This window comes from Octopus bimaculoides, chromosome 12, assembly GCF_001194135.2.
Source record: "Octopus bimaculoides isolate UCB-OBI-ISO-001 chromosome 12, ASM119413v2, whole genome shotgun sequence".
NCBI classification, from domain to species: domain Eukaryota; kingdom Metazoa; phylum Mollusca; class Cephalopoda; order Octopoda; family Octopodidae; genus Octopus; species Octopus bimaculoides.
The window spans coordinates 66,537,060-66,554,423 of record NC_068992.1 but is presented as its reverse complement, the minus strand read 5'-3'; the positions used below and the strand labels follow the sequence as shown (position 1 = coordinate 66,554,423).

Sequence of the window (17,364 nt, the reverse complement as noted above, 5' to 3'; positions counted from 1 at the left end):
ACATTTGGCCAAAGTGTCACGCTGAGGGTGAAGCAAAAGACATTTGGCCAAAGTGTCACGCTGAGGGTGAAGCAAAAGACATTTGGCCAAAGTGTCACGCTGAGGGTGAAGCAAAAGACATTTGATCAAGGTGCTGTGCTGTAGAACCAAACATGAAAACAGTGAAAGTGAAACTCTTAACTCCATAGCTATGCAAGAGTGTGAGTTTGAATTGAATATTAAGGACATTAAACTCTCTTTAATTGTTATTATTATTATTATAGTAACAAGCTGACAGAATCAATGCATCAAACCAAATGTTTAGTGGCATTTCTTCTGGTTCTTTATATTTGTGAGTCCAAATTATGCTGAGATCAACTTTGCCATTTGCCCTTTTAGAGTCAACAAAATAAAGTAGAAGTCAAGTGGTGGGGTTAATGTGATCAACGAGCAACCTTCCCCGAATTTTTCAGATCCTATGTAAAACACCATCATTATTACGACCCACTAGTTTAGGAAAGACTAGAATCACAAGCAATACTGCCCTTCCCCTTAAAAACACTATGGGGGGGGGGGTCTGTTACAATAGCAGCATCCAAACTGTACAATTACAATAATTCTGATGAAAAAACAGCAGCAGCTGAGCTACATCAATGAACTGACGGCAACCTATAAATACACTCAGATGTTACATTTGGTAAAAGGACTGAGCAGAAACATTGATAGCCAGACAATCCTTTCCATCTAATCATATATTAACATCAAAAATAGAAAAATGAAGCTTTTACTTGAGCACAATTTATTAATCCATAAAATGTATTGATTAAACAGAATAAAAAGAATACAAGACAGAGAGAGATAAAGAAGAATTTATAATACATTTATCAGTTCTCTAGTAGTAGAAAATGGTGCTCTATATAGATATGATGATGTTAACTTCATTTTCTCTTAACTTACCACAATATTAGCAACAGCATGCAGAAGGGAATTAATTTGAACCAAGTTGGCTATCCAATTATCAAGCCTTGTTTTTTTGTTCAATGGACCATGCATAATAAGAGAATTCTTGTAATAATAGATCGGCATCTATTGCCATAGGATGCACAAACCAAATAGCTTCACTACAGATAAGAATCTTGTCTTAGGACAGAGAGAAAGAGAAAGACATTTTCCTAAGGAGAAAGACTATACTTGGTAGCTTTCTGTCTCAGGAATTGCAATAGAATCTAGACTTTAACTGTGCTAATTGATTCAATCAATAGGATTGCACCATCTATTTTACTCAACTTGGTTTGGATTCAGAAAAACATGAAGAATAAATGAAGCCTTGTTCAAAACAACCACTGAAATACTTATTAAATTCTAATCCATTAATTTCTTATAAATCTATGAATGTGTGTATGTATAAACACACATATATATGCATGTATAAACACATATGCATATGCAGCTATACATAATTATAAATTACACTCACTGCATACAAAATGATTACATTTTGCATGTGACTTCCTCTGAAGAATTCATCTACTTAACACCCAAGCTATAGATGGTATGTAAATAGAGAATGAAGCAATGCAACTTTATGAAAAATTATTCTTAACTCTTGTGACATTATATAATCAAGAGTAGAAAGATCTTACGTAAACCCTGTTAAACCACTTTTGTTTTTTGTTTTTTTAAAGGTTTTAACTCAGGAAATCCTTGCAAGGACAACTGAAGTTTATACACACACAAGATAGACACAAGTTTGTATGTGTACATATGTATGCATAAATGTGTTCATATACACAAAATAGATGCAATTTTATGCATATACATGTATATGCTTAAACATGTGCATTATATGTAAATGTACATATGAAAGTGTATATATGGACATCTACATGCAATAGTTACGTGTGTGCGTGTGTGCGTGCGTGCGTGCGTGTGTGTGTGTGTTTTTTCCCCGGTGGCTGAACAGAAGTAATTAAAAAGCAATTATGCTCCGTCTGTTAAAAACACCCAAAATTAAAGAAGTGTATGAAAGAAAAAACATTCCCTCAATTCAAGGAAGTGCACAAAAATTAAAATTTATTCTTGCCATTAACAAAATATACATTAAGAAATTCAGTGCAGATATGGCTGCGTGGTGAGCTTGCTCCCCAACCACATGGTTCCAGGTTCAGTCCCCCAGTGTGGCACATTGGGGAAGAGTCTTCTACTGTAGCCTTGGATCAACCAAAGCCTTGTGATTGCATTTGATAGACAGAAACTGAAAGAAACCTGCATGACAACCTGGGTTGGTGTGTTTACATCCCTGTACTGGAACTTAGTGGCTCAGCAAAAGTGCCCAATAGAATAAGTACCAGCCTTAATAAAATAAAAGTATTAGAGTCAATTCACTTGACTAAAAATTGTTCAAGGCAGTGCTCCAGCATGGCTGCAGTCTAATGACTGAAACAAGTAAAAGAGAAAAGGTAAACCCATCGTCATTTTGTCTGCCTTCAGTTTTTTTTTTCTTTCTTTTCGTTTCATCATAATGAAGCTGAACTCTTTGCTGAGAAAGGTTTAACAGACAACACGAGACAATTTACTGACGTTGTTATTTTTAGTGAAATTTCATGTTGCCTTGTGATTGCATTCACCAGTGTTGGCTCATATTCTAACAGTTTCACTAGAAAGAATTACATTGACATTCAGTCGAGTAAATCAACAATAAACAACAATTGTCGACTGAAAAGGACACATTATCATTTTATGTCTATTTAACTCGACACTGACTAAGGGACAATATGAAGTTCAATGAAAAAGTCACCAACTCTGGCTATTATCATTTACTGTTTGTAAAATATTTACTTTAATCTTGTCATTAAAAAAAAAAAAATAGACAAGAAGAAACTAACTTGGGAATAAAATATCTTATTTTCGTAAAATGTCACATCGGATGACAAATTTATTCACATAATTCAACAAATGAAAATACACACAACAAAATATGTTGTGCTAATAATGTAATTTCAAACACACACACACAGCCTGTAGGAAGCTTGTCCCTCACATACTGACTTCCTGTTCACATTTGAAACAAATCAACTGGACAGTGACTGCCCTCCACTTGTTATCCTTGGGGGTGTCTAAAATGACTATGGCTACACCAAGTGCACACCATCTCACAAGTTGTTAATGGAGAACAACCTAAGACGACTATGGACATTTTGACGCCTCTTCAAATTACCACATAAATACAAATTCTCAGCAGCAAAACAATGAACAAATATTTATTCACATAAACAGATAAATGGTTAGTCAGAGCTCTGAATTACAGGAAAGGCAACATGAAGTTTCACTAAAAATAACAATAAGAGAAAACTAAGAAATATTAAACAAAGCTAATTCAGTCTCCATGTCAAATAGTTCCCACACAACAACAAACAAACATAAAACATTAGAAATTGCCTTAACAACAACAACTTTTGACTTTATTTGCTATAAATAGAGAAAACAAATCAACCAGACATGTCAAAATTACTACAATAGAAGCAAAATCTCCTTCACATCACAACCTACCAAAGTGGGGTAACATACTGAATAATGTATAGGCTTGAATATTCAAAAAGGATAATCATGATTGTATTGTCTCTCAGATTTCCTTACAACTAAACAATAACAAATGTAAAATAAAACACACATAAACCCCAATAATCCAAAGACAGACAAGCACCTCCACCTAGCTAAGCCTGCATCCAGACATGTTTCTGAGTCTTTGCTCTTCATCATAAGGACACAGGAAATGTGTCAAGGCCGACAGAAAGCAGTGCAGCTTCCTAGGTCAAACCAACAGTAGTATTATTCCCTTCATGGGACTGTCAACATCAAGTTGACAGCATACAACTACTATTAGTTAATGTATTCCACTGCCTGAAGAAAAAACTGGATGGTCACTGCTTCAATTTTTCTTTCATCACATGTTAAACAAGTCAGTTGTAAAAGTTGGTGGTGTTTACTTCAAGATCAGCCAAGTATTTCTGTCATTGGCATTGGTGGTGGTAGTAGCAGCAGCATTTAGATCAGCTCTGATTTAATGTAATGTATGGCATGTAAAAAGCCAGTCAAATGACAAAAGAAGCACAGTACTGCTGTTGCAGATATACCATTCCTCTGCTCAATAAAGGACTATATTATTCATTATTTCACTGGATGCAGTGTGGAAGTCCAGGTTACACCTGCTAAAATTAGCAGTCAAAACTTTCTCAAAACATCCTATCTTAAAAGGCTAAGTTTATATTCAAACTAATCTACCAATGAAGGTTCTAGAGACATTCGGTGAGAGGAACGTTTCAGAGCAGGTTACATTAGGAATTTCTAGAACATTCTCCTAATTTGAAATAAAATGCAACTCAGTTTTTGTCTAAAAGACAATAAGTATTCACACAAAAACTCATGAAATCTCATTCAATGAATGCAAGTCCAGAGAAGATTCTCAAAAGAAAGCTTGTCTTACCTTGTCATTGTTCTCTGTGGTCCATATTCCCTGCTGAACAATCCCAAATTCCCCTTCTCCCAGTGTTTTATTACAGGAAATAGATTCTGGCGGTATAATTTGTTTTCCAAGTGGTCGAATATATGACACTGGGCGGGGCATCCGCTGTTCAGGAGGAGAAGGGCTCAGAGAACGGCCCATGGAAGCATCACTGGCCCGCAAAATGGCCTGAAAATTAAAGAAAAAAAATTTTAAAAAAAGAATATATAAGTTTCAAAATGCAATATTACACAATATTGATTTCAGTTCTATGATAACATGTTAGTATTAATTAAATCAATATTCACTGAGTTTTTAAGAGATAACTTCTGAAGTTAAAAACAATTACAAATCAATAATTATGGTGAAACATAATTGAATTTTGCTGGTTAAAATAATTGTTTAATTGGGAAGGAAAAATACTGGACAACAGAAGTATTTCATCTCCCTCTCTCTCAAAAATACTCATATTTCATTTCTTTTTCAGTTTTGGTCAGAAAACATTCTAAGAAATGATTGAAATTGTTCAAATGTTAATGAATGTTGGCAACCTGGACAAGCCATTAAGACAATAATAAACAACAATTAAGAGATCAATCAGACAGCTACATGTTCAATAACTTTACAGAGTGAAAGTAGTCTGAAGAACTATTGAGACAATTCTAAAGATAAGCCAAACAGTTGACCAAACTGCTTACTCAGAGTCATTGTTATTATTATTATTATTATTAATAATAATAATTTGGTAAAATAAGTACCAGTTGAGTACTAGGTTGATGTAATCGACCTACCCCTTCTCCCAAAATTTCAGGCCTTGTACCTCTATAGTAGGCAGGATTATAAATTTTTTCATCAACCCCAGACATTCATGGGACTATTTCTGTAACAGATAAGGTAAATCTTATTAGGAACAAAGTGCTAATAATATAATTACCCAAAACCTTAATAATGCTATAGCACCTCCTTTTTCTCCTTTTTGCTTTTGCATATCCATCCGAAGGAAAAGGCAGATCTATCAAGGATCCCTGATTGAGCAGATCTATAAAGGATCCTGCCGTGATCATCCCATTTTTTAATACTGCATTAGCCAATGTAATTTCTACCATCTTTTTTAAGACAGTCCGGTGTGATTTTAAGAGTGGTCTGCCTGACTGGCTCCTGTGCCACATAAAAAGCACCATCCGAACATGGCCAATGCCTGTACCCCCTGACTGGCTCCCATACTGGTGGCATGTAAAAAGCACTATCCAAACGCGATCAATGCCAGACCCACCTGGCTGGCCCCCGTGCCAGTGGCAGGTAAAAAGCACTACCCAAACATGATCAATGCCAGACCCACCTGGCTGGCTCCTGTGCCGGTGGCAGGTGAAAAACACCCACGTTAAGAAGGGCATCCAGCTGTAGAAACATTGCCAGATCAGATTGGTGCCTGGTGTAGCTACTGGCTCTCTAGGCCTCAACCAGACCATCCAACCCATGCCAGCATGGAAAACGGATGTTAAACAATGATGATTAGTCAATGTGATTTTTACCATCTTTTTTAAGACAGTCAGGTGTGATTTTAAGAGAAATCTGGCTGCTATTTCTAGCAGTTACCATTTCTACACAGTTGATAGCTGGTTCCACTTGTGACCCGCTAGGTTGAGAATTACTATCATCAACACCAGAGGGAAAGATAAAAGAACAAATGAAAGAATATTTGAAGTCTAAAGTAAGAACTGTTAAAGATATCAAATTTATTGGTGAAGGAACTTAAGACAAGACAGACAGACAGACAGACATTGGTGAGGAGAGTGACAACAAGGAAATGGAAGAGGCTGTTGTTGAATAAAGATAAATGGAACAGACTTGCTGCACTGAGTCAATTTGGTACAGAAGCAATAATAACCATAGAAAGCATGTGAAGAAAACTATCAAACCCCCATCTGGTGTTTATCACAAACTAACAACAGTTATTGGATAATATTACTATTAAATACTGGGGGATAACCTTTACCATTGTCAATGTTAGAAGGTAAGAGAAATGCAATTAGAAGAACTAACATCAACAAAACTGAAACCAATATAAAATGTGGTGGAAATAGAATTTTAAAAAGTGTTTTGGAATGTATCCAAGTAGTGAGACAATCACATAAATAGCAGGTGAGACTTACAATAGTGGTGTCACACCTGAGACAGTGCTGCTACGGCTACACACACACACACACACACACACACATTGTTAGGCCACATACAGAAAATGGCTACTCAGCTGATTGGCATACAGTCAATCACAAACCTGCTGCCTACTCTCTATTCTCTCTACCACTACTACAATGGCCTCTACTCCCTGTAGTTAACCGGTCTCCTACCACATCTACTTCGACACTCTCAGTTCATTTGTATTTCCTCTTCCCCCATATTGTGTCCTCCAGTGCCCCACCCAAGGTCCTGCACTAACTGCTCCACACAGTCCTTTCTCCCCCGGAATATTAGCTCTCAGTGTTTCGATTTCTGCAAGCAGCTTTCCTGCAACTGTTCAAGAGTAACATCAACTATGTCCATCTCAGCAGTCTCAGAGAGCCCCTGGAGAGCATGGGGCATAGAGTCCTTCATCCAGCTCTTGGAGGGCTTATAGTGACAAACACTTCCTCAAACCAAAATAATAAAAAAGAATTATTGGTTAATTCAAGGGTTTCCAGTATTTATTAATGAAATGTTAAAACCAGGCATGAAGCTTTCAGCCAGAAATTCTAGGGTGGGAGAAGAGCCAGATATCAACCCCAGAAGGATGAAAAACTAAGTCCACTTTGGCTGAATCTGATCCCATAACATCAAGGGCTATAAACTAAGTTCAGCATCACTAATGATCTAGGGAATTGTAACTTTGAGAGGCATTATATTAGTCAAGGTTTAATAGCGCTTGTAGAACATCTGTAACAGAACACTTTGCAACAAAGCCTTCTTGGGTGCAGGGTGGGTGGGGACAGGGAACATATATAGTCGTTGTTCTCCATTTGTGTAGTTGTTTACAGTCAGAGGTGAATAAAACATTGTTCTCACTAAAATGAGAACAAGTTTCAAGTTTCTTACAAGACTTCAATCTGATAATAATGACAAAACAGAAGTTGAGAAAAGAGGAAGAAACTAGTAACGTGATTACCAGATGTGTGTGTATGTGAGTTAAACTTGGCCTTCATTTAACAGAACGTGCCAAAGGAATTGTGTATAGGATGTAAAAAAAGAACAAAAAAAAACAAACAAACATATATAGCATTGCTTAGATTAAATCTTGTTTTTATCTTCACAAACTCTGAATCAGTATAGTATCCTACCATCTTCAGGTGTTATTTTTTCAAATTCTTCCCTCTCCCTCTCCCTCTCCCTCTCTCTCTCTCTCTCTCTCACACACACACACACACACACACACACAAGTATATATTTGTTACAGTTAATATTCAAATAGAGAAACAAAAACCAAGTTTGCCACTGAAAGCCCAACCCAATCAATACATAATCATTCAGTAGTTACTCAGTTAGCCAATTATGATGGATCAATATTTGCTAATCCATATCAAGAATTACAAAAAAATATAAAATCTCTTAAAAAATAGCATGAAAGCTTAAAATAGACACCACTGCTCCAATATGACCAAACTAAAGATTTTGGTGACAACCAACTAACAATTTCTTTAATGAGATGTAAAAAAAAAGAAAAATAGATGTACTCATTTGTTTCATATGGAAATGTAAATAATGAATTCCAACTTTAATCAATTATTAATAAACCACAGACCCAGGAATTCTTCAAACAACTCAGTCATTTCAATAGTAATGTCTGACAACACTAGCGCTACACATACCAATTACCATAATAATTACAATAATTTTAAAAAGAACCAAATTTGATATTCTATCATTAGAATGCTGATGTCACGTATTTGTACAAAAGTTTGATCTTACTTTCTTATTCTAAGATCAATACAAGGATGAATATTTTGATTGCTGGAATTACACAGCAATGCCTTGAATATATTTCAAGTCCAATCTCATTAGCAATGGACCGATGAAGATGCTTTCCTAAAGCAGGAGGACAATCCTGGTAACATCCCAATGTGGTTCATGGCAGTTCTACAAATGATAACGTTGCTTTCAGGCCTTCAAAATATTTACCAAATTTATTCCAAGTTATTCCTATATGAAATATGTCCTTATTATATTTTCTCACTGTTTGCCATGTAAAACAAAATTCAATGAACATGAAACCCAATATACCATAACAAGTTATAATTTATAGCTCGTGCTTTCAATTCAGGGGGTAACTTATCAATAGAAGCTCTCAAGTTAAACAGTTGTATTTCTGGTTGATGTAATGCCAAAGTGATAACTTGTTTTTGTTTTCCTCAAATAGTTTAAAAATCACTAAAGACAGGAATGTCAACAAAAAAAATGTTCACAACACAAAGTAAACTAACATTATTTACATTCGACAGATATTTGTCCTCATCTTGTTTGTTGTTAACACAACATTTTCGCTGATATACCCTCCCACCTTCATCAGATGTCTTGGGGAAATTTCGAACCTGGGTTCTCATTCCTAAGGTATTTTTCGATATTATCATTATTATTATTATCATTATTATTATTATTGTTGTTATTATTATTATTCAGGTCACTGCTTGGAATCAAACTCGGAATCTTGGGGTTAAGAGTGTAGGCTACTAACCCCAAGATTCCGAGTTCGATACCAAGCAGTGACCTAAACAATAACAATAATATCAAAAAATACCTTAGAAATGTGAACCCAGGTTCGAAATTTCCCCCAAGACACCTGAAGAAGGCTGGAGAGTATATCAGCCGAAACGTTGTGTTAACAACAAACAAGATGAAGACAAACATCCATAATGCTCATAATTCCTCATCTCTTAAATATAGAACTGTAAAGTAAACTAACTTGGAAGGAAAATAATTTTTCTGGGTTTTTAAATTATGAACCAAAACAAATTTTTTCAATTTTTTTTTTTTTTTATCACCTGAAATATGTTGAGTACAGAAAATAAAAATTATAAAGAAAAACTAGTGTACAATACCAGAGTTTTATTGGTTCCTACACTTGCAATAGCCATTTTTGGAAGCTGATAAATATTGATGTTAATGTAGTTGATATATTTCAGTAAAAACCCAACAACCACTGGTTTACAAGACAAGACTCTTTATGTGAGACGACTGATCTAAAGGAAGAAGAAATTTTCAACAGAAAGCTTCCTGCTTATCAACTTCACCTTTTCCCCCACCCCCTACACCACATATTTCAATAATGTGCATCAATGAAGGGTTTCTCTGACCCTCATTCTTCTGCCAACTTCGGCGTATTTCATACATCTCTCTCTCTCTCTCTCTCTCTCTCTCTCTCTCTCTCTCTCTCTCTCACACACACACACACACACATTGTTCCTTTTCTGGCTTAACAATCCAGTCACTGTTGTAACTAACCAAACATTCCTATGCAGAAGACTAGCACGTAACCAGCATCTAAAAACATATCAAGAAAACACAGCCCACAGCTGCTTAGAAGTATCACCCAGCTGAAATCTTCTTCACTTACACAAATGCTAGACTTTACAACATCAGATTTACCTTTCTTAGAGACCATTTATTATTTATAACGGTGAAGACTCTCCAAAGGAAAATACATCAGACCTGAAAGTTCCTCAACCACAAACCATAGATATGCACTGCTTGCTCCCACAAACTGCCCATCACTTTCTAAAGCAACAACAACAATGAATTTCAAAACATTGTCCACTGGCTCAGTGATATTCTAGTAAATTCCAGTTTCTCTTCTGCCAATAAATGATTTAGAAGGGTTGAGTCAACTGATTACTTATTTCAGTTGGTTCTAATTGATTATTTTCCTCTTCCTCCTCCTCCACAAATGTGTGGCTTTCTGCCAAACTTAGAAACCATTATTACATTAATGAATTAATGGCTGAGTATTTGAGAGAGAGAGAGAGAGAGAGAGAGAGAAAGAGAGAAAGTTAGAGGAGTTATTAGAGCATCAGATGAAATGCCAAGCAGAATTACTTGCAGCTCTTGCCTTCCGGTGTTGGACGATAAGCTAAGTGTATCATAAAGTCCCACATGGCCCATGGTAGAATAAGATATACAATACCATGGGTATGACATCAATTTATCAAGTGTGCCTGCTCACAGATGCCTTGGTCCCTATTCCCAACATCTAGGTGAACCACCAAATGCAGAACTGTCCTCAGAAGAAAATAACATCCTCAGTGGATTTGAACTTTCAAACTAAAAGCAAATAACCCAATATTTTAGTCACTCAGCTATATCTGAGATGATGATAATCTTATCTGCAGTTTTCATCTCATTTTCAAGTGGCCCATGGTTGGATTTCAGCTCAGCATTGACCAATTATACAACATCCCTACAGATTAGAGCAAGGAACTAATATTAAGACTTTATGCTACCTATTTACAAAAGTTAAGTGCCTTGCTAGGAAAATGAGAAAGCATTATTAGTCATCCACTTTTAGTCACTGCCACCCCATCATCTTGTATTCTACTTCAGCCATGTTTAATGATAATAATAATATTACTTCATGTATGAAAACCTTCTGACACCCACTTACATGAAGTAACAAATAGAGAGGAATTCATTTTAAATGAATTACCAACAGCCAAGAACCAATTAACAATATTTATAATACAATGTTCTTTAATAGGTTGCTGCTTTTGTTTGTGATGTTTATAATATTTTATTCTAACTTTCATAAATCTTTATTACATGGCTACAAACTCTACACAAAAGCCAATTAATAGTAAAAAATAATTGCACACGAGTTTAAGAATTTCAGTTGAACAGTCTATGTTAAAACTTTGACAAAACAGGTTGAAGAAAGCACCACTGTTTGTTCCACTGTCCTAGTGAAAAACTGAACAGGAAAGCATTCATGACATACTTTCAAAACAATGACTTTAATCATTTCAAGAATGCTCTGTGATTGTTGCTGTTAAGTAAAAATATTACTGAATGAACACTAACATTCCTCCTTACATTCCTCATAACTATCACTTGTCATTGGACATTACAAGAGACAGACAAGGACTTGTCTATTTCAGCTTTGTCCAACCAAGTTGGGGAGGATAGAAACTGAATAGGCACAGACTGACTTGAAATTTACATTTTTTTTTCAATCAAACTTTAATGAGAATAAAACTCCTACTTCTATGACATGTTATCCATCTCAATAAGTATGTACCAAACTTATCAAATGGCTCTTGTTTTTCAAAAAAATATTTACTATTTACAATAAGCCCTTCTGGCTAGTAAGTCACAAATTACTGGAATTCTAATTCAGTTTCTAAAAGAACCATTTCAGAAGCACACATAGGGTAAACACTGTCCGTTTTTATCTTCAGCTTCTACTAGTAACTTCAAAAACTAAATGCCTATTTGTATTTGTTTAATTGATAGTTATCTCAAGAATTCCAAACCACTTTTTAGTTGGTCTCATCATTAAGCTAGGAAACTGAATAGACAGACCATTGAAAGAAGATAAGAAAATCAACAGTGGAGCCATTGCCGCAATGAAATGTTATTTAGCCTTATTTTTATTCATGTTCCAATTCCATGATCCAGCAAGCTCAAACTTTAGACATTCCATCAAATCAAAAACTCACAGGCAACAAATCTCAGAAATAACAATTTTTTCAATATTAATATAACTACCGTTGCCAGTGAATACAAGACATCACATGTCATAGCTGTGAGTGAGTGTCACTGTCGTGCAAGCAGTGTCATTTATTGCCAATGTCCTATGAAAATCTAGAGGGGGTGGAGGGATATTACCTTGCTTGGAAACAGGTAAAGGTTGGAGACGGGAAGGTCATCCAACCTTATGTCTCAACAAATTCCAACTGGTCCATGTTAATATAATGATGATAATTATCAATCATTTGGAATAAAACTAACAATGAATAATTAAGAGATTTTCAATATCTCAAGATCTGTGACTAACTTCAGTAAATTACTCAATAGGACAAATTAAAAACTCAACATTATTACTTTTCATATGATTTGGCATTGTCTTGTACAGAAGAATAGCTCAAAATTTAAACAATTTTCTTATATACATGTAAAAATACCCTGTATTGTTTGGAGGGGGGTAGTTGTTTATGCTTTACTCAAAGGCAATAGCATTGAGTGCAGTGAAACAGCAACATATAACAGGATCAAAACCAAAATGAGAATATCTGAAATAAACTCAACTGCTCTCACAAACAAGAAAACTAAAAATGAACCCAACTGCTCTAAAAAATTAAGTAAAAAAAACAGAAAAATAATCCAGAATCCTTGTCCAGTACCAAATCAATCCTCAAATCTAATCAGTTCATGCCAGTCACAAGGCCAAACAACCTTGAAAGTTTCATCTGAATCCATCCAGCAGTTCTTGAGATATCTTGTCCACAGACAAACAAATAAACATGACTGAAAACAATATCTCCAAATCTAAATAGACTCAACTCCGACTGTATCAACCGTTTCCTACTTATCTTTATAAAGTAAACCTGCCAATCAGAAAAAAATATTTATCCATAACAGCAATTCTTTTTATAGGAGAATCCAATACTTCACACCAAACCAACATCATACTTATTTAGGTAACATCATTAAAGCTCGTTGGCCATCTAAACAAGCTCAACAGGATAAATAAAATAATCCTTGCCTTCAACAAATCTTTATTCACATGTTCTCAATGTGCAATTATTTTACTTTCCTTTACTCCTGGTGGATTGGAGGGAGCTGGCTCATGTGTTCAATATATAAGTGAGACCTCTGTCTATATAAATATGCTTTATGTGTTGCCAAGTATAATAAAAAGTATGTAAGAGCTCTCTATACGTAGAAACATGTTTTGTGTACAGCATATATATATATTTGTTAAACTTTTATGCGACAGGTACTTATTTTACAACTGCAGAAGATTAAATGGAAATGTTAACCTCTACAATATTCAGACTCTGAAAACAAAAGATACACAGCTAAAGGTTACAAAATATTATTGACAGCCACTTTGCCAATTTCTAGAACAATTAGAATCTGAAACACTGAATGAAAGTTTTGAAAAGCATTATAAGTTGCTAACAAAAAGCATCATAGGTTGCTAACAATGGTTACAGTGACACAAAACCTATTTTATTATATATGAGGTTTGATTATTTCCCATTGATCACAGCATCCAACTAAATTATTTACTTCAATCAGAGATGACTGATTTATTGATCAAACTACTAAGCTCAATCAATCAATTTTATTGAAAGGACAACAGTTTGATCAATCTTTTATCACAGCCCTATTACAAAACATTAAATACTGACAGATGAGAATTATCCTTGGTAAACATTAATGAAACTTCTTCAATACAAGGTAAGTAATAATGGCCTGCATCACTAATTTATAAAATACTACCAATTAGAGTTCCAGAGCCTAAAAGTTTAAATTTTCATCCCTCATAGTAACTGAATTTATTGAATTAGTTTAACTTTTAAATAAACACATCAAATACAATCTATTGCATGCAGCTAATGTTATCAAATTAACAATGGAGCCACTGTATGGTCATTCAACCTGCTTGAAATAACAGCCAACTCACCCTCAAGTCACATTTTACCTTCTAATGAAAACAAAAAGGCCACATTGGCTGATATGGTCCTATATGCTTCAGGAAAGAGAGGGACAGGCATGGCTGGACTGCATCTGAACTAAAGGCATTCACAGTCGAAGCTGACCCATGGCTAAACAATACCAACAGCTAATCCAATGGGATTTAAAACATGGCTAACTCCAGGACACACCAAAACCATTTTCAATATTAAACTAACATAGGGGATGAAAATATTTATTCAGTGAATGTGGGCCCTGGTTAACCTCCCCCAACATAATGAAATATCAGGTTTACGGCCATCACCTTATCTTACACACAACAACAACTGACACGGCTGTCGGCCTACTTCAGGGCTGCAGAGGCTTTTTAAAGAAAAAAAAATCTACAAAATCCGGATACATTTCAAGAAAATATATAAAACAAGAACTATCAGCTCCCTTAATAGTTCCTCATTTTTAATTCCATATCAAATAACTTCACACAGATAGCAAGATAGAGGCCTGTTTATTTTAATTGACCAATATTTAGAAATTAAAACAAAAAAAAATTAAGTTAATGATTACAAATAGGCTTCCAGTAGTCGGTTTACAGAAGAAATGTTCCATGTTGCATGATATTTGAGTCGCAGAGATTCCTATCAACAGACCAAACATAAATAAACTAGCATGGAAAAAAGCCATAAACCAGAACAGGCTAAAAATAAGTTCTTGGAGTACAATTTTTTAAAGATCTGTGCACCACCACCATCTATTCAAGATTACTACTACCAAAAAACGAAAATCATGTGTGCTTAAATTTACGAAATAATTAAAATTATCGACTTCATTATTATCATTACTGGTGGGTGGGTGGTTGAATACCGAAACAGTCAGCAGAAGTGAGGAGAAATTTAAAAATAATACGAGTATTGCTGTTGAGTAATCCTGTCATTGCAATGTGCTTGAAGATATAACTAAGAAAGTAGGGGGTTGATTAGGAACCAAATATGTCAGATATCTTAAGATTTTGGGGTCAGACATATAATCAGCTGTTTACAGACAGGATACAGCAGCAACATTTCTAGAATGTGAAGGATTCTTGTTTTACAAGAGAGTAGACCCCAAAATTAGCCACACTATCAACAGATACTGGTGTGATACAGGGAAAAGTTTAAAACAGAACATAATCGTTATTAATTGATTAACTTCACTCATGAAATGGTGGTACAAGACATCCATCCGTCTAGTTGACCTCAACAGGGATAAATTCACGATTTTAATCAAACATGCACACAAAAAAAAACAAGGACTGCTTTAATAGGATTTTTTTTTTTTTTAAATAGATTTTAAAAATGCAAAAGTAATTAGGATTATTTTCCTGCTTGTGAAGATAAGCCAAGATAAACCCAGAACTATTTCATTATCATGTTTCTTTAAAAATAATTGCCAATATATGGTAAATGACCAAAGTATAGTAGACGTAGTGAGACAAGAATGCAAACAAGATATGAATTTATCTAAACAGTATTAGCAAAAACAAATGTTTCTAACTTTAATTTGCTGATCTGCCTTTAAGAAAGCCAGTTGTTATGAAAGGCAGCAATATGGCCTGGCCCCACTAACAGAGGAGGAGGAGGCAGAGGAAGAAGTTAATGGAATTTCCTGTCAGTCACCTAGTTTGATATGAAAAAACACTGGTTGTTATATAGTCAGTGTGCAGCAAGAGGAGAAATAGGAAATAGCACACAAGCCACAACAGTAAAGTGGTGTGGTTAGGAGAGGAGGGCGGTGGAGAGGGCAGTCATGCTGGTGACCGAAGTGGAGGGCTCACTTAACTATACACCATGTCATTACATCAGTCTCAGACAACTTATTACACTGGCAAGTCACACACACACACACACACACACACACACACACACTAAGCATTACTAAATCTAAACTGGCAAACAGTGAACCTTTATGTGATTGCTCAACCAGCTAAAAATAGCAGCCAAATCTCCTTCATAGTGTATTCCACCAGTTTAAAAAGTTTGTGGAATATAATTATAAGCAGGATGGCCCCTGGTGCATCATGGCTGGCCTGAGATTCACTTTTTGTATTAATTTCAGTTGAAATACACTATGCACCACTGGGAATCAAACACACGATTTATAATTGTAAACCGAATATCCTAACAAGTGTTGGTATGGAAAAGGTTAATCAATGACCACACTAAGTTAAATGGTTTAATCAATGTCCACAAACTAAGCAGCCAAACAAGATAAACAATTCTCAAGATATAATATCAAGCGAACATTCAATTTCTACAGAACTGCCTGTAAAAAAAAAAAAAAAATTTAAAAAAAAAAAAATCATAGTACATTTTTTTTTTATAGATCCCATTTCCAAGTATAAACTGTCACCAGTAGCAACATTAACCCTCATCTCCTGAAAATTCATAAAATATAAGTCATCAAAAAATAGTTTTCTTCTTCCAAAAGAAGAAGAGAAAAAAAAAAGAATTCTATGATAAACCAAATTACTGATGTTAATAAGAGAATGATCCAACTGGTATGAAAGACCCAAATTGTCCAACGAATTGAAATTTAGTGGTGCTGCACACAAACACAACATATAGACCAAGTTTGTGTCACAAACAAAACATGATGAAAGAACAAAACAAACACACACAAACATGTCCATCACCCCCCCCCCCCTCTAAGTAAATAACAACTGAAGGAATGCCAGAATATCTTCTGTCCTCATCAGATCGACCACAATCTCTACAATACATGTTTACACAGACAGTAACATCTGTGCTTAGAATAACAAACCTGAAAAGACAACCAACAAAACAAAAAAAGGGAAGGATTACGTTTCTACAAGACATCACCTGTCTTAACCCTTTCGCAATCAGATTACCTTAGCTTATTTAATGCTTATTTAGTTGCATGTTTTGAATTAATCACTCAGTATCTTGTGGCTTTGAAATTTCAATGATGTGATATTTTTAGAATGGCATTGTAGGGTAAGTATGAAAGGCCAGATCTAATCAGTTTGAACTTAAAACAGGCAGAATATGACTGGTTTAAATGCTAAAGAATTAAAATAGATTCTAAAATGACAAAATCTTTAAACAAAACAAAAAAAAAGGGAATTATTGTCAACTCTCAAAACCATGGTTAAGGCCTCTGGACAGATTTCTTAGTAACAGGAATAACAGATAAATACTATAAATATCAGGATAGTCCCCGGTCCC

At 35.0% G+C, this 17,364-nt stretch overlaps 1 protein-coding gene across 9 annotated transcripts in view; it reads right to left on the bottom strand.

Moving 5' to 3' along the window:
- LOC106884484 (activated Cdc42 kinase-like) overlaps nucleotides 1-17,364 on the bottom strand; it is a 244,007-nt gene that overhangs the window by 48,488 nt on the left and 178,155 nt on the right. For 8 of the 9 annotated variants that reach the window (XM_052972235.1, XM_052972233.1, XM_052972237.1 and 5 more), the window contains one exon: nucleotides 4,463-4,669. In XM_052972235.1, coding sequence (XP_052828195.1) covers nucleotides 4,463-4,669 — 207 coding nt within the window. Of the gene's footprint in view, nucleotides 1-4,462; nucleotides 4,670-9,549; nucleotides 9,704-17,364 lie in introns of those variants that run through there. The other variant, XM_052972238.1, reaches the window with a different exon arrangement.